This window comes from Ptychodera flava, chromosome 1 (genome assembly GCF_041260155.1).
Source record: "Ptychodera flava strain L36383 chromosome 1, AS_Pfla_20210202, whole genome shotgun sequence".
Classification (NCBI taxonomy): Eukaryota; Metazoa; Hemichordata; class Enteropneusta; family Ptychoderidae; genus Ptychodera; species Ptychodera flava.
The window spans coordinates 57,610,801-57,633,341 of NC_091928.1; the positions used below are offsets into that span (position 1 = coordinate 57,610,801).

At 38.3% G+C, this 22,541-nt stretch overlaps 2 protein-coding genes and 1 long non-coding RNA gene across 3 annotated transcripts; all 3 read right to left on the reverse strand.

Annotated features, from left to right (window-relative positions):
- Positions 1-602: 602 nt before the first annotated feature.
- On the reverse strand, positions 603-9,802 carry LOC139145857 (hyalin-like). The gene is made up of 11 exons (XM_070717274.1): positions 9,590-9,802; positions 8,875-9,108; positions 7,471-7,704; positions 6,829-7,062; positions 6,126-6,359; positions 5,321-5,554; positions 4,689-4,922; positions 4,311-4,544; positions 3,551-3,784; positions 1,608-1,841; positions 603-874 (listed from the first exon to the last, which is right to left on the reverse strand). Exons 1-11 carry the CDS (start codon positions 9,786-9,788, stop codon positions 603-605), a joined length of 2,577 nt encoding a protein of 858 aa, XP_070573375.1. The 5' UTR covers positions 9,789-9,802.
- A 2,964-nt stretch (positions 9,803-12,766) lies between these two features.
- Positions 12,767-19,161, reverse strand: LOC139145864 (hyalin-like). Its single transcript, XM_070717285.1, has 10 exons — positions 19,125-19,161; positions 18,775-19,017; positions 18,124-18,363; positions 17,488-17,736; positions 16,954-17,193; positions 15,746-15,991; positions 15,058-15,297; positions 13,634-13,827; positions 13,197-13,368; positions 12,767-12,801 (listed from the first exon to the last, which is right to left on the reverse strand). Exons 1-10 carry the CDS (start codon positions 19,159-19,161, stop codon positions 12,767-12,769), a joined length of 1,896 nt encoding a protein of 631 aa, XP_070573386.1.
- A 123-nt stretch (positions 19,162-19,284) lies between these two features.
- On the reverse strand, positions 19,285-21,542 carry LOC139143602 (uncharacterized). Its single transcript, XR_011554643.1, has 3 exons — positions 21,416-21,542; positions 20,988-21,224; positions 19,285-19,492 (listed from the first exon to the last, which is right to left on the reverse strand). It is a non-coding gene; the product is annotated as an uncharacterized lncRNA (long non-coding RNA).
- Between the last annotated feature and the right edge of the window lie 999 nt (positions 21,543-22,541).

The window sequence follows — 22,541 nt, forward strand, 5'->3', positions numbered from 1 at the left end:
ACTGCCACCCTCTATAAGAAATGAATTCTTCCTTCTTCGAATTTTGCGAGAAAACTATGATGACGGAGAGGAGAAAAATACGACACAGTTTTACAGATATTTTATCATACCAGTATATAGAGTGCGCAAATACAGCGATCTAATTGGTCGAGACGCTAAAAGAACCGTGGTATATTGGCGATATACCATGGCTGGCATACGCGCGAGCTCTCAGCATGAGCAACAATCCGTTTTTGACGTTCCGCGCCAGAATTTCAATATACTGTTATGATAGCAACAAAGCACACCCAGGGACGATATACCACTTGATTTTGACCAGTTCACTTCATACATGCACTCGCTATCGCTCGTGCATCTACGTAGTGAACTGGTCAAAATCTCGTGGCATACCGTCGCTGCATGGGTGAGCTTTGTTGCTTAATTAGGTAAAATAATCGATATCAAAACGCGTCTCAAACATCATCACTAAAGGATAAATGGGTCATACAAGCAATTTTGACATATTTATGGTTTTGTAAGCTGGCTTGAACGATACAAAATAAATGATGAAATTAATTTCCACAGAAGATTCGTGCATAAAAAGATTTTTCAATTGTCATTTATTATGTAGGAACTTCATCTTTGCACATTATATACTTACAAATAGTAACTGTGAAGTTGCAAATGTCTTCATTTCCAAAGACGTCAGTGATCGTACAGGTAATTATATGAGTACCAACACCGAGTGGTGTTCCTGATGGTGTGTCACATGTCACTGAGGCACTGGCTGTATTTGCATTGGGTGATGGTGTTGTGTAAATGACAGACACTTGGCCATCAGCAGAGTCAGCTACAAACTCCATGTCTTTAGGACAGGAAATATCTGGTGGTGCATCTGTATTGAGAAGAAAGGAACAAACAATTTCATATACCTTCCTCTGACAATATAGGGACGTACGTGTTTCCATGATAATTCAAGCAAAGTGGTGACTGCCACCCTCTATAAGAAATGAATATCTTCCTCCTTCGAATTTTGCGAGAAAACTATGATGACGGAGAGGAGAAAAATACGACACAGTTTTACAGATATTTTATCATACCAGTATATAGAGTGCGCAAATACAGCGATCTAATTGGTCGAGACGCTAAAAGAACCGTGGTATATTGGCGATATACCATGGCTGGCATACGCGCGAGCTCTCAGCATGAGCAACAATCCGTTTTTGACGTTCCGCGCCAGAATTTCAATATACTGTTATAATAGCAACAAAGCACACCCAGGGACGATATACAACATGATTTTGACAGTTCACTTCATACATGCACTCGCTATCGCTCGTGCATCTACGTAGTGAACTACTCAAATCTCGTGGCATACCGTCGCTGCATGGGTGAGCTTTGTTGCTTAATTAGGTAAAATAATCGATATCAAAACGCGTCTCAAACATCATCACTAAAGGATAAATGGGTCATACAAGCAATTTTGACATATTTATGGTTTTGTAAGCTGGCTTGAACGATACAAAATAAATGATGAAATTAATTTCCACAGAAGATTCGTGCATAAAAAGATTTTTCAATTGTCATTTATTATGTAGGAACTTCATCTTTGCACATTATATACTTACAAATAGTAACCGTGAAGTTGCAAATGTCTTCATTTCCAAAGACGTCAGTGATCGTACAGGTAATTATATGAGTACCAACACCGAGTGTTGTTCCTGATGGTGTGTCACATGTCACTGAGGCACTGGCTGTATTTGCATTGGGTGATGGTGTTGTGTAAATGACAGACACTTGGCCATCAGCAGAGTCAGCTACAAACTCCATGTCTTTAGGACAGGAAATATCTGGTGGTGCATCTGTATTGAGAAGAAAGGAACAAACAATGTCATTTATCATATACCCATGCCCATATTGCTACATCCTAGTGACGTTCAACGTAAAATATCAGCCGTGATATTTCACGGTAAACGTCGAGATATGCACGATGAACGTCATCAGTTTTAGAGTTTTCCCGAACTACATTAGCAGTTTGTTGGTAAACAACGTAAACAACAAAATGGCTGCCGCTCCCCGCCTGCGAAGCGATGTCGCCGACGTAAAAACTTGAAGGGCTTCGAGGAACACGGGTATTTCTGGTTGCAAAATACGGAAATATCACGTTGAGTCTTGAAATGTTTTCCCATGGTATTTGTTTTGGCCAAGTTCTACTGCCGTTCGCACGGCGCCGGCACTGTGCACGGTCTCCTCCCCGGTCTCCTCCGAACAGGTAGTGAGCGCGTGGCGTGACAGCGATGTCGCGCGCGCGACGACTGTTGACATGGCAACTCTAAGGTAAACTAACAAAATGGCGTCCCCTCTCCGCGCGAGCTCCGTGCCGTACGACGATCGAAATCAGGACAGATTCAAAGCTGAGCGTTTTTGATCGGTTACAGTTGTAATAGCATATTGCACCTTAAAATGTTCCTTCTGTATGACGATTTTTGTATCCCGGTGTCTTCTTCTTGGGTTTCATTGAGATATGGACGACTTGCAGCGATGTCGCGCGTGATGTTGACATCTTTGTCGTATACTTTATGAATGAAGCCTGTTCACATAAACATTCTGGTATTTATGCGCAAGGTGTAATAAGTAAAGCCTTAAAATTAAAGGTTTTTCGTTCTATTAGTAAAAATTCCCTAAAATTATGGGCATGGGTATATGATAAATCGGTTATTACCCAATATCGCCTGTTCCTTGTGTCGTATCAGCATTCATGTCATTTGTGCTGCGTCAGACACTCGACTTCGTCTCGTGTCTGACGCAGCACAAATGACACTCATGCTGATACGACACAGGAACAGGCGATATTGGGTAATAACCTCTAAATACCTTCCTCTGACAATATAGGGACGTACGTGTTTCCATGATAATTCAAGCAAAGTGGTGACTGCCACCCTCTATAAGAAATGAATTTCTTCCTCCTTCGAATTTTGCGAGAAAACTATGATGACGGAGAGGAGAAAAATACGACACAGTTTTACAGATATTTTATCATACCAGTATATAGAGTGCGCAAATACAGCGATCTAATTGGTCGAGACGCTAAAAGAACCGTGGTATATTGGCGATATACCATGGCTGGCATACGCGCGAGCTCTCAGCATGAGCAACAATCCGTTTTTGACGTTCCGCGCCAGAATTTCAATATACTGTTATGATAGCAACAAAGCACACCCAGGGACGATATACCACTTGATTTTGACCAGTTCACTTCATACATGCACTCGCTATCGCTCGTGCATCTACGTAGTGAACTGGTCAAAATCTCGTGGCATACCGTCGCTGCATGGGTGAGCTTTGTTGCTTAATTAGGTAAAATAATCGATATCAAAACGCGTCTCAAACATCATCACTAAAGGATAAATGGGTCATACAAGCAATTTTGACATATTTATGGTTTTGTAAGCTGGCTTGAACGATACAAATAAATGATGAAATTAATTTCCACAGAAGATTCGTGAATAAAAAGATTTTTCAATTGTCATTTATTATGTAAGAACTTCATCTTTGCACATTATATACTTACAAATAGTAACTGTGAAGTTGCAAATGTCTTCATTTCCAAAGACGTCAGTGATCGTACAGGTAATTATATGAGTACCAACACTGAGTGGTGCTCCTGATGGTGTGTCACATGTCACTGAGGCATTGGCTGTATTTGCATTTGGTGATGGTGTTGTGTAAATGACAGACACTTGGCCATCAGCAGGGTCAGCTACAAACTCCATGTCTTTAGGACAGGAGATATCTGGAGGTGCATCTATATTTAAGAGAATTGATAAACCCATTGAACCCATAATTTATCTTTCTCCGTTTAATCATAAAATTGACTTATTAAAGTAATTGTTATTTCCTGAAATTACTAAGTTTTGATATTTTGTTACAGAGAAGAACGTCTTGTGGGATTATGATAAACGTTTCGACACAGCATCAAAATCATAACGTTTTTATTGAACTGCTTGTTTTTTACACAATAACCTTGGCAAAAAGATAACGACCTTAAATGCAAGTTTATTGTTTGTGTTTATACACACACACACACACACACACACACACACACACACACACACACACATATATATCTATTACAATATATATATATATATATATATTATATATATATATATATATATATATATATATATATATATATGTTTTCTCGCGAAATACATGATATGTTATAATAACAGATACTAATAAAATGTTAAATGAGCAAGGAACACTAGCAAAATATATTTCAAAAGATATTGCTGTTTCTGAATTCCATATTTTGTGTAGATACTCACAGACAATCATAGTGAAGTTGCAAGTGTCTTCATTTCCAAAGGCGTCAGTGATCGTACAGGTAATTATATGAGTACCAACACCGAGTGGTGTTCCTGATGGTGTGTCACATGTCACTGTGGCATTGGCTGTATTTGCATTGGGTGATGGTGTTGTGTAAATGACAGACACTTGGCCATCAGCAGAGTCAGCTACAAACTCCATGTCTTCAGGACAGGAAATATCCGGTGGTGCATCTGTATTGAGAAGAAAAAAATTTAAACTGATGATGCTATTCTGTCTAATATCTACAAATGTATAAACACAGTAATATTAGATATTTAAACTCCATTAAGATATTCAATGTTAAAAATGAAAGAATAAAACAAACAAATACTTACAAACGATAACAGTAAAAGAGCACGTATCTTCATTTCCAAAGGCATCTGTGATGACACATGTGATGGTATAAGTACCAACGCCCAATAGTGTTCCAGATGGGATGTCACATGTCACTTTAGTACCTGGTTTGTCTTGACTTGGCGTTGGTGGTGTGTAAGTGACATACACTTGGCCGTCGGCTGCATCAGCTACAAACTCTATGTCATCCGGACATGAGATTTCTGGAGGAGGACCTGTAAGCAAAAGCGAAATTTAGCAGGGAACAAGATAGATAAATCATTTAAATCAGAGTGACAACGGATTTTGCACAGATAATGTCCAACTAATTGAAGAAACAGTATTATCATTTCACTACCTTAAAGGTGTGATCATCAAGTGAGACTTTTGGGATCTTGTGGGAACACATCAACTAAGAAACATAGCAGATTGTGGGAAGAATCGAGATTATTCCACTTATTCATGAATTTACTTTCTATCCGTAAAAAGGACAAGGGACGTTGGAATTACAGCAACATGTATTGCATTCAGTGTAATGTTTTACAAAGAAACACTGTCGGGGAGCAAGGCATGAGGAAAAGAATGTGCCAGTTCATGTATATTGTATTCATGTACTTCCGACATCTGTACTTACAAACAATCACAGTAAAATTGCAATTATCTTCATTTCCAAAGGCGTCAGTGATCGTACAGGTAATTACATGAGTACCAACAGCGAGTGGTGTTCCTGATGGTGTGTCACATGTCACTGAGGCATTAGCTGTATTTGCATTTGGTGATGGTGTTGTGTAAATGACAGACACTTGGCCATCAGCAGAGTCAGCTACGAATGTCATGTCTTCTGGGCAAGAAATGTCTGGTGGTGCATCTGTATTGAGACAACATTGATTTCATTGAAAATACGTACGGTACTTTCCATGATACATTCAGAAATGCTAAACATTAATGACACTTACTACACCTTTTACGTTTGTTTTGACTACAACTAGTACTTTAAAACATACACATTGCTAGTAAGTTTAATTGCCAATATGAATATCTTAATTTTTCTCAAACCATCTAATTGCATCACAAGGTCAACGAGTCTTTAATAAATAATGCTTGAAAAATGCAGACAGTATTGGCCCTTTTCATAAGTCTAGCGCCCTCCTCTGGCCACTGTGAATTTGAAGTCAAAGCGACGCCACACGGGAAAACACTGGGCAGGGGCTGCAGGGTTTTCCGCAAGGGCCTCGCTTTGACTTCAAATTCACAGTGGCCACAGGAGGGCGCTAGACTTATGCTGAGCTCTCAGTATTCGTGAAAAGCAACACGGCTGCCTCCAATGCAGTATTGTACAATGGTGATTGTCTCATTTTTATATATTTTTACAGAGAAATAAACCTCTGACATAAATATGGTGACATGAGTTAAATCTCTGATGTGCACCGTATACTTACAAATAATAACCGTGAAGTTGCAAGTGTCTTCATTTCCAAAGGCGTCAGTGATCGTACAGGTAATTATATGAGTACCAACACCGAGTGGTGTTCCTGATGGTGTGTCACATGTCACTGAGGCATTGGCTGTATTTGCATTGGGTGATGGTGTTGTGTAAATGACAGACACTTGGCCATCAGCAGAGTCAGCTACAAACTCCATGTCTTTAGGACAGGAAATATCTGGAGGTGCATCTATATTTAAGAGAATTGATAAACCCATTGAACACATAATTTATCTTTCTCCGTTTTAATCATAAAATTGAATTCTTAAAGTAATTAGTTCCTGACATTACTAAGTTTTGATTGTTTGTTACAGAGAAGAACATCTTGGGGGATTATGAAAAACGTTTCGACAAAGCATCAAAATCATCACGATTTTATTGAACTGCTTGTTTTTTAGACAATAACCTTGGCAAAACGATAACGACCTTAAATGCAAGTTTATTGTTTGTATATATATATATATATATATATATATATATATATATATATATATATATATATATATATATATATATATATATATTTGTTTTCTCGCGAAATACATGACGTGTAATAATAACAGATACTAATAAAATGTTAAATGAGCAAGGAACACTAGCAAAATATATTTCAAAAGATATTGCTGTTTCTGAATTCCATATTTTGTGTAGATACTCACAGACAATCACAGTGAAGTTGCAAGTGTCTTCATTTCCAAAGACGTCAGTGATCGTACAGGTAATTATATGAGTACCAACACCGAGTGGTGTTCCTGACGGTGTGTCACATGTCACTGAGGCATTAGCTGTATTTGCATTTGGTGATGGTGTTGTGTAAATGACAGACACTTGGCCATCAGCAGAGTCAGCTACGAATGTCATGTCTTCTGGGCAAGAAATGTCTGGCGGTGCATCTGCATTGAGACGACATTGATTTCATTGACAATAGATACTTTCCATGATACATTGAGAAATGCTAAACATTAATGGCAAAGTGTGGCACTTTTACGTTTGTTTTGACAACAACTAGTACTTTAAAACATACACATTGCTAGTAAGTTTAATTGCAAATATGAATATTTTAACTTTTCTAGAACCATCTAATTGCATCACAAGGTCAACGTCTCTTTAATAATAATACTTGAAAAATGCAGACGGTATTGTCTGAACTCTCAGTATTCGTGAAAAGCAACACGGCCTCCGCCAAATTCTGTATTGTACAATGATGATTGTGTCAGTTATATATACTTTTACATAGAAATAAACCTCTGACGTGAACACGGTGACATGAGTTAAATCTCTGATTTACACCGTATACTTACAAATAGTAATCGTGAAGTTGCAAGTGTCTTCATTTCCAAAGGCGTCAGTGATCGTACAGGTAATTATATGAGTACCAACACCGAGTTGTGCTCCTGATGGTGTGTCACATGTCACTGAGGCATTGGCTGTATTTGCATTGGGTGATGGTGTTGTGTAAATGACAGACACTTGGCCATCGGCAGAGTCAGCTACAAACTCCATGTCTTCAGGACAGGAAATATCTGGTGGTGCATCTGTATTGAGAAGAAAGAAACAGAAAATATTATATCTTCCTTTGACATATAAGAAATAGTTCCCGCCGTAATACTAGCACAGTGTTCATGGTCACCCAAATGAAATGAATTTTATACTTTGCCAATGTTGCCAGAAAAGTGCATGTTGACGGAGGCGAGAAAAATGCGGCATAGTTAAAACAGATGTTAAGTTATATAAATTGATATCATATGGCTTCTCCAACAACACGAACAAATGATAAATCTGTCATACGAACGATGTTATTACATATTTATTTTTCCGAAAGTAAACTGCATTGAACGATTGACAATGAAGGAAAAAAATAATTTCCACTGAAAGTTCATGGTTAAAATGTTTTAATTGTCATTTATCATGTGAAAATTTCATCTTTGCAAATTATTTACTCACAAATGGTCACAGTGAAGTTGCAAGTATCTTCATTTCCAAAGGCGTCAGTGATCGTACAGGTAATTATATGAGTACCAACACCGAGTTGTGCTCCTGATGGTGTGTCACATGTCACTGAGGCATCGGCTGTATTTGCATTTGGTGATGGTGTTGTGTAAATGACCGACACTTGACCATCAGCAGAGTCAGCTACAAACTCCATGTCTTCAGGACAGGAGATATCTGGAGGTGCATCTGTTCACGAGATACAAATTAAATAATGTAAACCATCCCTAACATGTACGATCAGTACGGTGGTAGTTCAATTATCTTTCCGAGAGAAAATTTGGGTTGTTAAGTTACTGTTAATGTTTCCATGATCTATTCTACCCTTTATGTTTTGTAAAACTACTTGTCTATGTCTTCTGACTGAAAAATCGTAATACTCAAGATCTCGTGGGCAAGACCGTGGAAGAATTTGAAGCAGAAAAAAGCTGGTGGATCGTCTGGACACAGTAAATCACTCGTCAAAGAAGCAAAAAACAATTGAATCAAAAGATGATTTTTCCCCGTGAAGAATTGATTTCTTGATTCATATTCTACTTCAAGGCGTGGATATATGTAAGCATCTTGCGGATTGACAGATCGTAGCAGAATCAGTTCATGCAAATTTGAGTCTCAAGGTTGTTCCCATGTCGTCTTGGTATGTGGACACCGACAAAGCTCATTCGTAGCACGCATTATACTCTACACATGGAGAGAAATAAAAAAGTGTTCCTTACAGACCGTGACTGTGAAGTTACACTCTGCCGAGTTATTAAAGGCATCTGTAATAGTACAGGTAATGGTGTGTTCACCGACACTCAGCGGAGATTCAGAGGGAATGTCGCAGGACACCGTTGCAGCTGCTGACCCACTGTTTGGAGTCGGCAATTCGTAAGTGACAACCTCATTTCCATCTTCATTGACATCAACCAATTCCATGTCGAAGGGACATGTAATTTCGGGTAGTGCATCTATATGTATGTCAATAAAGGGAAAGTCAATGTGACTCGGAGATGCAGGGATTTATGCTTTATGTTCTTTTTATATGTAATGTGTACACAATAGGCCTTCAAAATATATATTTATCGGTTTGATTAAATAAACAAAGTCAATACGATAGCATTGACGTAAATGATTGATTGAAAATAAAATGAAGATGAGTTTGATCAAGTCCAATATCGAGTCACTATTATGCATTTATTGCATTTCCAGGCCTCCGGCCCGTAAATAACGTGTACGAGTAAAACATTTCCCTTTTCAGGCTCCCCTTACACACTTTACGTGAGATACGTCAGACACAAAGTATCAACGAAAACAAAACTGATTATGGAAAGGATCTTAGGTCATTAGCATCCCTTAATCATTCGTAACAAATGCTGTACGTTATCAGCTTGATGCGTGACGCAGTGATTATTATGCATTATACATGTGATAATTCAGTGGCGAACTTACAAATAATGACGTTGAATGTGCACGTTGCAGTGTTTCCAAAGGAATCCACAGCTGTACACTCGATAGTATGTGATCCAACCGCAAAGGAAGAACCGGACGGAAAATTGCATGTAACAGTTGTTTCAGCTGAGTTGGCATTGGTGTCAATTGTGTAAATGACAACCACATTATTATTACCATCTTCATCCATGATTTCCATTTCTACCGGACACGTTATTTCAGGTAATTCGTCTGTACAAAGACAGTGAAAGTTAGCCAATATGATCGACATTACGTTTATCCTTAAGAGCAATCCTTTCTAAGTATTAGTGAAGCTTCTTAGTTTGTCCTCACAATGCTAATACCCTAGCTCACCAGGGCTAGAGCAGACACGGGTGCAACGTTTTCCACCGGCAAAATCCAGTATCACTGAATTGAGCTGGACAGCAAAAATATGTCTACAATAGAGTCCGGACTGTGGTAAACCAACCATAATTGTACGATTCATTCTTTCAAAGTTGATTTTCAGATTCGCAGTAGGTCATTCTTCTTCTTTTGACGATTACGAATTTTTTGGATGTTTGTTAAACTCTTAAAATATCTAGTTAATGATTATATCACCTACGTGATTCTCACTGAGGGAGCGTAGCCATCAATCATTAAAATGAAAGCTACTCACATATTGTTACAACGAAAGTACATGTGTCCGAACTCCCTGAAATGTCGACAGCTACACATGTAATTGTGTGTGATCCTACATCGAGCGAGCTTCCTGATGGAGGGTCACATGACACTGTTGCATTGGCCGTATCTTCGTTTATAGTTGGTATCGTGTATGTTATAACGCTACTGCCGTCACCATCTTCGTCTACGATTTCAATGTCTTCCGGACAAGTGATCATCACTCCCGCGTCTGAAACAATGCATCATGGAAAACATTACATTAAACCCATTTTCCCGACTTTAACTTTCGCTCTGTGAAGTATCTGAAGATTAAGGTGGTGAACTATGTAGATATTTTGCTTTTATCTTTATTACCAGTGAACGCCAGGTTCACTACTTAGGTAAAATACTCAACATACATTAACATCTAATTTATCTTGAAAACTCATACATGGAAATGTAGCCGATGAGAGATGAAAGAATATCGCTATTCCGTCATTTAATTGCTAGATTAACGCTAAGACCAGGACTTTTCAGAAGAGGGGAGGACTTTGAAAAATTCGAATTGTGCCGTTCATGAAATATTAAACATTTGGATTAACATTCAGATATTTTTAAGGGTTTTTTTCTCTAAAAAAGAAAAAGGAAATTCTTTAAATGATTAAAGGTCGTGGTTGGGCCTTGGGAGCCATATTGAATTTGTAAATTGTATTCTAAAACAAATGATAGTTATTGAAATGTTGTAAACTGTTATTATATAAAATGCCTTCAACTATATCCCTGATATTTGTTAAGTGCCATCTCATTGCATTTCGAAAGAAGATCAACCCATCTTGCAATTCGTGAATGATATGTGACTGAATGGATATACTTACACACTGTTATTGTAAAGGTACACGTATCGGTGTTTCCAAAAGCATCAAAGGCTATGCAGATTACTGTGTGCGTTCCAACAGTGAAGCTTGTCCCAGACTCCTGGTCACACGTTACGGTAACATCTGACGAATCATCAGTGGCATTTGGTAACGTGAAAGATACAGTCACGCTTCCATCGCCATCGTGATCAACAAAAGACATGTCAACCGGACATGTTATCATCGGTGGCGTTTCTTAGAAGAGAGATGTAAAATAAATGCTTCAAAAATTATTATTTCATGATTTGATAGAATGTAAACAAAACATGTCATTGATCAGAACATGGAAATATTATAGATGTTGTATTTTTGAAAGTTACCGAAAGAAATATTCCCGAAGAAAATTAAGAAAGCACCATTAGCCATATATCCTCCGGCATTTCGGGCATTTGACGCCGGCATTTGTATGAAGTATAGCTTTTTTAATTTTAAAGAAGTAATTAAGAAAATGATGACCTTAACGTCCGTTTTTAAAGTAATAATTGCAATCTTAACATGGGCATTGCTTATGATAGTGGGTGGCGTTTTCATAGTGTGTTAAATCATTACTATCAGTGAGGGTTTTCATCACATTTTCTGAACTTCTGAAGAAATTGCCTTTCAATACTCGTCCACTTAAAAATGAGTATAGATTTATTAAAATTTGTGCAAGAAATTTAAAAAATATCATTAAAGTTAAGTGTATAATTTTAATATCTTTGAATGAACTCTATGGTATAGCCGACAGTTATGGCGTCATTAAATTTTTCATCTGTAAGCACCGTTAAAAACTGCTAGCGGTATGAGTAAACTGACTCATTGTTTTCACCAGAATATATTAGGGAAGAGGTTACCATTACAAATGTATTGGGCATCACAGGCTAGGCTGCTTTGAAACAATTAAGGAAATTAGACTCCTAAAGTAATGGTATTACATTAAAAAATGTTACACTGGCATCAAATCATTTCTTTCATTTCTTACAGTCACATGATTGGAACTAATTTGGGAGAATTCGATGGTGAAGTGATGCCGATTTAATCTACAAATGTAATCTCATCTGCTTTTGTTTTTACATTACACACTTGTTTTTATGAGTAATTTGTAGTACATGTATTTCAACATTCAGCCATAGGACAACTAACACTTTTGAGAAATTTGAAAAATATGAAAATCCAATTATCCCAAATTAGTTCAATCGTGTTAAAACTAGGGAAGTAGTATAATAAATCCCTTGCATTTAAAATGTGCAGCTACTAGAGATCGAAGTTCACCTTTATGTTATTTTTCATAACCGAGATCATGTTTACACCAAATGAATGCTCAGCTGGTTTACCTAGGTTAGTTATATAATTTTGAGCGTGGCCTTAAAGACATTTTAATAATGTTGGCTGAGCTGTAATTGCAGTGGTGTAAAGCATTCAATTATCGGTTTGGTGCACGTTACACTTTATCTTAAATGTGTATTGTAAAGTAATAGGCTTCATGCAAAGTTTCCATTTGACGACCAATTCTTTGTTGAGACATGCATATGAGGTGATACGGGTAATGAGTGCAAATTTCATGCAAAATTGTCACGACATGCAGACGCAGAATGCATTAATGGCGATTTGCGACGGTATGATTGAGTGCTTTCCTTGAAAATTAGAGAAATGTTGGTGTCTTACCATCACAAGGTACTGTTTAGACGTAAAGGAAAAAAGACAATGTGTTACTTAGATCGGATAAAATCAAACAGCTGACAAAGTGGTTCGATTCTTGAAGCTATTGAACGCTAAACAGTAAACATTGCAGCGTGTCAGATGTTCAAATAAATGTCTGACCTTCTCATTTTGTAGGAGAACGATTGCGAAATGTCTGTTTTACGTACATTTGATTTCACAATTAATTTGGTTTCAGAAAGTTAATAATTTTTGCTTCGAGAGTGTCCATACAAGGGGAAATGAGCTGAAGAGACAACTAAAACTTGCAATCATGATACAATTGAGACTGTTTCAAATAACAAATATTGCTGTAGTGGATGCTATTTCACTACACTCGACTGATGTATTGGTTATTTTAATAAGGGACTTACAAGAACATTCTCCACCGTTGTCGTTACCATAGCGACAGAAACAGCCAAATGAACCATTGATGTAAGTGCAGACTTCCAAATCATCACATTCACTGTTGTAACATTCAACCGTGCCATCGTCGTGGCATTCACAAGTAATTGAACAATCTGGGTTGGTCCATATGTCTCCAGGCTGTAGATTAAAGTCAAACACTATAAATGTTAGCAACATCTTAAAGATCACAATTTTGTTAGAAAGATTTACCTTTCTTATAGATGGGTTACTTCGGAAACATTCTCCTGACTGCATTTGTGGACACAAGGGAATTTGGAAGAGAATGTTGTCCATTTATTGTAGGGTTTGTCTATTGTTGACATCTAAAAGATATTATGACAACTGAAAAGTAAACAGCAAACAATACGCCATTTACTTTATCGGAAGGTGTGATAATACTCACAGGATGCGTCTCACCCATGACAACGCAGTCACAGCTATTTCTTGGAACACAGAAATCATCTTTGAGAACATAGCCATCTTCACATTCACAGCCTTCAACACATGGCTCATCTGGGCAGGACCGCTCACCATGGCACGTCTCGGGGCATGCAGACATGCAGTCGCTATAGTGACTGTGCGGTGGGCACGCACCGACTGGATTGTACATATCACAGAGATGAATTTGTTAGAGAACACTCCGCATTGTACTTCAATTCTGTTTTCAGTTTCCTAATGATTACGGAACCGATCTTTTTCAAATTTGCTTTTATTCTTAAAAAATTCCTTGTAAAGAACACACAGTAGGCTTAGCTTCTATGACTACCTTTAACACCTATATACTTTCACTCAAATTTGTTATTGCACTAGCGAAACTTATCGATGTCAACTTCCCCTTCGAAAACCCTTTTATGTTTAGTAACAGATGTAGCAAAACCGTTACCAACAATGAAAAAGTAGTGAGAAGTTATCTGTGCCATGTATATAAACACACAGCGCAAAGTTATTATTCCATACGTTTTCACAAGGCATCCTGTCATAAATGACAGCATCAATATAAACAAATATGTTTTGCCTTCCCTACGACAGATATTGTTCTTCTCGATCAGCGCAAAGACTGGGTGTATCAGCTTATTTTTTACATTAAAGTCAGAAAGCGTATGATTTGAAGCTTAACTATATACATGTTCGTCAGAGGGTATCTTTAAACCCTTTGCTGTACTAGGTAACTAATGTGTTTAATAATGATTCATTGCTGAACCAGGTAACTAATCAACCATTGTTGTACTAGGTACCTGATGTGTAATCAACCATTGCTATACTAGGTAACTAATGCGTAATCAACTATTGCTATAGTAGGTAACTAATGTGTAATCAACCATTGCTATACTAGGTAACTGATGTGTAATCAACCATTGCTATACTAGGTAACTGATGTGTAATCAACCATTTGCTGTACTAGGTAACTAATGTGTAATCAACCATTGCTATACTAGGTAACTGATGTGTAATCAACCATTGCTATACTAGGTAACTGATGTGTAATCAACCATTGCTATACTAGGTAACTAATGTGTAATCAACCATTGCTATACTAGGTAACTGATGTGTAATCAACCATTGCTATACTAGGTAACTGATGTGTAATCAACCATTGCTGTACTAGGTAACTAATGTGTAATCAACCATTGCTGTACTAGGTAACTAATGTGTAATTCACCGTTGCTGTACTGGGTAACTAATGTGTGATCAACCATTGCTATACTAGGTGACTTATGTGTAATCAACCATTGCTATGCTAGGCAACTAATGTGTAATCAACTAATTAAGCCAAGAGCATATATTTGTTAACAAATAATAACAACGTGTAACAGTCAGGTGGCTTACCGCAACGAACATGAACATTAAACGAGCATAAAGCAGTGTTCCCAGATGTGTCTACTGCCGTGCAAATAACTTCATTTCGACCACAGTCGAACAGACTGCCTGGTTCCTCGATGCAGGTCACAGAAGCTGTGCATTCTCGGTCCGTAGCAGTGGGTTTGGTGTAATTTACAAGTTCACCATCAGCGTCAAGGTCATTGACGCTGACATCGTCACAGCCAGTGAGCACTGGTGGGTTGGTGTCTGTAATTGTTGTAACGTATTTAGAATGAAGTCAACTATATACTGAAGCAACTCAAGTCAGAATGGTATTGGAGATGGAAAAAAAACACCGATTTTGGAATAAAGAAATATTTATTTATAACATGTCAGCAGTTTTATTGGTAAAGCTATAGATACCATTATACAGGTAAGCGGTTTTATTGGTAAACCTGCAGCATTTCAAATGTTGTGCCACGGGCTTTCCTTGGCATGTACGTTAACCGTCACTGAAGAGGATATGTTCGACCGATGAAACGAAATATGTAAAAATAAACTTAAGACGGCTGTTGTATATTGCACTAAAACTTAAAGCGGTTCGACGAGATTTTACATCTATCATTCGATAAGTAATCACCACCTTGGTATTACACATGACACATGGCCAAGTCATGAATAATTTGGATTGTTTGTTCGTTGTACCCTCACTCACCGCATACTGCATATATAGTGAAAGACGTGGAGGCTTGAAGACCAGCAGTATCTGTTGCTGTACACGTGACTACGACGGGTGAGTCACAAGTTATAGATGCCCCTTTTTCGTCATGATCACATGACACAGTGACGTCACCACAGTTGTCCATAGCTTGCGGTATTGTGAAAGGTACTGTTTCTCCGTCATTTTCACAGTCGAAGACCGTGATGTCTGACAAGCAGTCAATCATTGGTGGTTCATTATCTGTGGTGTAAATGAAAGAGTATATTGTTTTTACTGTTGATGCTTATCTCCGCTATCTTCTATATGCTATGGCCGATCAAAAATGCCGCTTTCCGGCAATATGCCTCCAAAATTAAGGATGGTAGAGGGAGGTAATGTTTCTTTTTGGTGGCTGATACCCACAAAATACGGTGAAATTTAGAGAATGACTCAAAAATGTTTGAATTCGGTGAATTTTCTTGGTAGGTAGGGTTACCAGAAACACAAATTATGTTATTTGGCCTTACTTTCATCGTTACGGAATTCGAAGGTAACTGGGCTATAATATCATAACAATATGCAAATCACAGAGCTGCTTTGATTCGCTTATGCTGTCAATAAAATAATTTACGTTCAGTAGGTATCAAAACTGTACATAGGAACCAACATATTGACATAATGTATCGCCTTTGCCACACATAGGTTTTTAGAGCTTTTGACCTCTTAATTTGTACTTAATTGATGTATCCAACTTGACTTGTCAAATCCAAAGCACAGTGACGGCTACTACGTAGGATTTGGCAGTAAAATGAACTTGTTGAAGTTGTAAATACTCAATGTTCTGGCGGTTGGTAAAAGAAAACATTTGACTCGCGGTCGCATATGAGTAAATTCATGAATTGAAATTCGAAAGTTCATAATTTTCTGAGAAAATTAAAAATTTCAAACCAGAAGAAATCCAGCTACAATTTTGAAGTAAGCATCTAACGCGATTGGAACTAATTTGGGAGAATTAGAACGATATATTTTTCAAATTTCTCAAAGTGTTGGGTTCCCTATTTGATGAATGTTGCAATATTACAAATGACTCATACAAACAAGTGCATTGTTTAAAGAGAAAAACAGATAAGGCAACATTTGCACATTAAACCGACATTATTTCACCATCAAATTGTCCCAAGTTAGTTCCAATCGTGTTATGTGCTCCTTTACTATTTACTGACCTTCGTTCACGTTCACATCGAATTCACAAGTGGCAGAGTTTCCGCTGAAATCATACACTGTCATTGTCACGGTGTTCTGTCCAGGTGGCAGGGTTTGATACAAGTCATAGGTCGACTCGATTCTGTCAATTCCACAATCATCATTTACCTCCTGGGCTTTCCAACAGACCGCTTCGCCATCTCCATTACAGTCAAGGACATCCATATCATCGGGACAGGTTATGCTTGGATTCGCGTCATCTGAGTTTACGAATAGAACATTTGAATGACAGTTGGTTAGGGACATGCAAAGCCATCGCTGGAAATTATTAACCAATATCAAGTGCCAGTCCAATTTAACTTCATAGCACGTGGTATATTTTTCTAAAACGGTAAATGTTAGGTTTCGATAATCTCCGACTAGTAAATCTACTGATATCTGCCGTGCCTCTCAATGTTTTGAGTTATGTAGATCAAAGGCAAATCTTTTCAAACAACAGTGATACGATTAATAAAATCGTGTTGTATGGCATCTGAAGTACTTCTTCAACTTACCGCAAGGTACCGTTACAGTAAAGCTGCAAGAACTGGAGAGTCCCCCTTCATCAACGGCTGTGCACGTGACAGTTGTTGGGGTACCACATGGGAAACTATCCTCATTGGGTAAATAGTCACACGTGACGGTGACGTCACAATCATCTGTTGCCGCTGGGATTAAGAAGTCGACCATTTCGCCGTCGCCATCGCAGTCCTTTGGTGTTGTTATATTACTTGAACATGAACCTAGTACTGGTGGATCCTGATCTGTAGGATCATAAACAATTGTCTATCAAGATGTTTGATAACATCACTCTAAAATACTTCATGCCTGCAAAACAATTCTGAAAATCAGATTATGAAATCGCTCACCGAAAATTTAACCCTTCCGCCATTGATTTGTCCATTTCTGGAAGCTAGTTTGGGAAAATATTAATCAACCCACTCTAGCTACATTTTATCATTACACTATAGCGACCTTGAAGTGAATGAATTCACTTAAGCAATTGATCTTTACTCTATAACAGAGAAAGATTTCAAAGAGAAAAAATCTAAATGCCTGTTCAGATCGGTACTTATCGAAAACTTCATGTTTATGAGATTTTATTTTTCCAGTTTACAGTAACATGATCTTTGAAAGTAGAATATACTGACCACAAACAACAGTTACAACGAAACTTGCAGAATTTGTATTCCCAGCACTGTCTGTCGCTGTACACATCACCATTGTGTCGCCGCATTCAAAGTGCTCATTGGACGATTTTGTACACGTGACAGGAATATCCCCACTACAGTCGTCACTTGCTGTCGCCGAGAATTCAATAGGCATTCCGTCGGCAGTGCAGCTTTCCACGTAGATGTCATCGGGAACTGTGACTATAGGCGGAATGTCATCTAACATATGAAACACAAAGTTAGCATTTAAATTACTAATTATGAATCCACAATTTAAAAAGAACAATCAAATAGTCGTGACTTCCAACAATAAAATAATAATCACCAACTGGGCTTTTTTATTTCCAGCACACGTTTTTTCCTGTCCTCTTCAGGTATAGAAGTTACAAATAAGACCTCCAATAATTCAAATTACATAGTGAAGAAAATGGCTGTATACTCAGATTTTTTTGGCGTTAGTCACCTAAACAAACTGCGTGAAGTCGTGTTAAGTCAACTGCAATGATGTCAAAAAGAAACACTCTAAAGAAATGATACTTTGACATAATATTCTGACTTCTTTCCTTTATAAAACAGCGATGAAGAGTTTAGTCGGACAAAATAAGAATAACACGGATGAGAAAGACTTACCAACACATACAAGTGTGATTGTGAAAATCATTGTTGACGGATTTCCAAAGATGTCGTCAGCGATGCATTGTACATCAGTTGAGCCGCAGTAGAAGAGACTACCCGGTGCGTGATTACAATTGATGTCATCCAATCCACAGTTATCTGTCGCCGTTGGTAAATCAAAGTCAACGATCTCACCGTTGCAAGAAGCGTCTTCGATTATGATGTCCGACTGAGGCTGAAATTCGGGTGGTTGGTCGTCTGTAAGAAAGGAGTCACGTGACTCAGATGACACTGGCAATATTTCACAGTTTCTGCTAATAAGATGACATATTTTGTTCGTTCATTGCACAAAAATTCCACCAAACATCTGAGAAAATATGTGCGGTACCTTGACTTGATCATCTTAGTTTGTATATTTGGCAATATGTAGCGTAATAAAACGTGAATCTCTTCAAAACTTTGATATTTAACGAAGCTGTCATTGTTTCCTTACCACAATTGACAGTGACTACAAACTCTGAAATGTCCATGTTGCCGGCATTATCCTCCACCTGACATGAAACAAGTGTAGCACCACACGGGAAGAAGCCATCTTGATCGGGGTCACAGTCGATGGGAACATCATCAACACAATCGTCCGTGGCTGAAAGACCGAGGTCAACAAAACTTCCGGTTTTGCTACAAACATCTTCTGTTGTGTCATCTCCTCCGAGAAGAACTGGTGGAACATTGTCTGTTAACAACAAATGAAAATTATTGGAAGCAACAATATATTGAGAGTGATAAACAGGCGGCTCGAAATCCAAGGGTGTGTGCAGTCACGAGCATACATACTGCATAGTGGCTTGGACCACAGAGTAACATGGACAGAGTGGCAACACTTGCATGCCTTTTGTTCCATGGTCGTCTCGGTAGACTATTGGCTTTTCATATTAAAATGAGCTTCAAAGGTGTCAAACTTTTTGGAGGCTTTGTTTATGCTTGATAATTACACGAGATTATGCGAAAAAATACGACGAGATGGCATCGTACTGCCAGTCGCGAAGCAACCATAGTTACTTTCTGAGCTCTCAGGCCAGAAACACTGCTTCACGCCAATCAAAACATAACACGCCAGCAGTTTTCTAAACATGTCCTTCCTTGACGCACGTATAAAAGAGGGTATGACTGACCGTAAACCATTGAGTAAAACCAGACAGTATCGATAAAAGACTTTCAAATTTGGTCCAACACACTCATTATATATTCATAAAAATATGAGAGGAATTTTTAAAACGGTAAAACTCATTTTCCTGAAGCTCAAACACTCCCGTTTTCGCCAGCACGTCAATTCTGCTGAGCACCACACGACAACAACAACACAAACTTTGCCGAACATACTTTCGCTTAACAATTGGCGAAAATCCGAAATTACCGAAGGATTCATGGTCGGCACTCTTCGGAAAAGAGAGGCGAGAGCAACCTGAGGCGAGGCGACCATGGATGGGTTACGTAACCGCTTCACGCCTTAAGGTAATATGCACCTCGAAAGTGAAAGACTTAAACTTTTGCTCTAACTTTCCTCAAGGAATCTTTCAATCATTCTCTTTCAAAATCAAGAATAAAAATAGGGGGTCACCGTGCAAATTTTGGTACTAGAGAAACAAATTACCCAAGATTTACCGATATTAGAAATTCAAAATGGCCGCCATCCCAATGTTAACTCTATGGAGAAAAATAAAAATTTTCGAATTTCGAGAAACTAAGCCGGTGAAAAGTTTTCTTTCACCTAGAGCTTTAAAATGAACCCCCACATGTGGTATATCAGAAGAGAATTGTAAAAGTTTGAGAGTCTGAATATCTGTCCCCGAGGTGCGTTTCTACCTTAAACAATACCTGTTGCCACTCTATCTATGTTTCTCTATGCTTGGAATAAATAACCTTGTGTTTTCATTAACCCAGTCAGGTATTGACAGCATTTTAATACACTAAGACATACACGCAGATATCACCACAAAATACATTATGTTTATACAGTTTGGTGTGCAAGGTATAACATTGTATTCCAAACCATGCAATGTAATTGCATCAAAATGAATGAATGCATTAAGGCAATGTTCATTAAATCACAATACTGTAAAAATTGTCGATTCCGATCTTTACGAACAATCATAAGACAACGCATACTAGTTTTTTCTGCAGAAAAAAAACTCATGCAAACCAAAATACGACGATATACTTAAACCTACCTGAACATTGGACGTTCAAAGTAAACGCTTCTGTGTAATCATTGCCATTTTGATCAACTGCAATGCAGCTTATCACGTGAACACCACAGGCGAAGAATGAATCTGGGGGCGGATCACAGCTGACAGTGACAAAGCAGTGATCTTCAGCGACAGGCAACTCGTAGCTTACAGTGGTACCGTTACAACTTGTTGTATTCACCACGACATCTTCGGGTGTAAAAACCGGGGCGAATACGTCTAAAATAGAAAATGCACCCAATTGCGGAAAATTGTACAAACAACGTTGTAGGAAAGTTGTTAATCTTGAAAAATTTCTAAAAATTACATCATTTAAAGTTACATGGAAAAACGTCGACTTCGGAAAAAATCGAACTTTACAGCAAAGCATCTTACATATCTTCCTACGCACTCTTAAAGAACATGTTTACCTGGTACCACGTTTACTTCAAATCGGCAGGTACCCTTATTTCCGGCAAAATCAAAGGCGTCGCAAATTACATCTTGCGGCGTGTCCACGGTTGTGAAGAATGTACCGTTTGGTGGGTTGCACGTCACCGAAAGTGGCTCTCCGTTATCATCCATTGCAGTGACGTCATAATACACGACTTCGCCGCCATCTTCATCACAGTCAATAACGGTTTTATCGATACAGTCCAGTGTCGGTGGGATAACGTCTGAAAATAAGGAATAAACACAAAAACTAAAAATACTGGTTCATTCTGGACATCACTTAATACGATACAATTCTTTACTATCAATCACGTGACCTGGACATGCGATTTCGACATTCTAGTTACAGGTAAAATAACATGGTACGAGATGCTGGTAAATTGACAAACCATTTTTCACATTGAAGTCTTATCAACTTTCTTGATTTTTCACCCTTTTGTACAAATTCCTTCGGTATCAAAAAAATCCTTTCCAACTTCCCTAAATGATCGATTATTACAGCCATACACTCAACATGTGTCAGGCATTACATGGCATTGTCGTCTGCACTGTGGTACTGCATACCACAGGTTATCGTAACGTGCTTGGATAGTCGTTTGAGGCGGGCGGCCGCAGGTCGCCGTTTATTTGGAAAACAGAGAAAGGTCAGACATCGATTTCAGACAAGCAGCCAGAAAGAAACAAAAGAAACAATCTGGCGTCAAATAAATGATCCTCGACTATCACAAATACCTTCAAATGTTTATTGCTCCAGTATGGCCGGCCTAGAAACGTTACATGTGCCGAAATTTGGCAATATTCACTTCCTGGGGATTCCGCACACTTGCCCTGTATCCGCCATACTGACTTAATTGGACTTCGCATTGAATTGTGGGTAAGGTAGTTCGAATTCAGTATGGCGGATACAGGGCAAGTGTGCGGAATCCCCAGGAAGTGAATATTGTCAAATTTCGGCACATGCAACGTTTCTAGGTCGGCCATACTGGAGCAATAAACATTTGAAGGTATTTGTAATAGTCGAGGATCATTTATTTGACGCCAGATTGTTTCTTTTGTTTCTTTCTGGCTGCTTGTCTGAAATCGATGTCTGACCTTTCTCTTTTT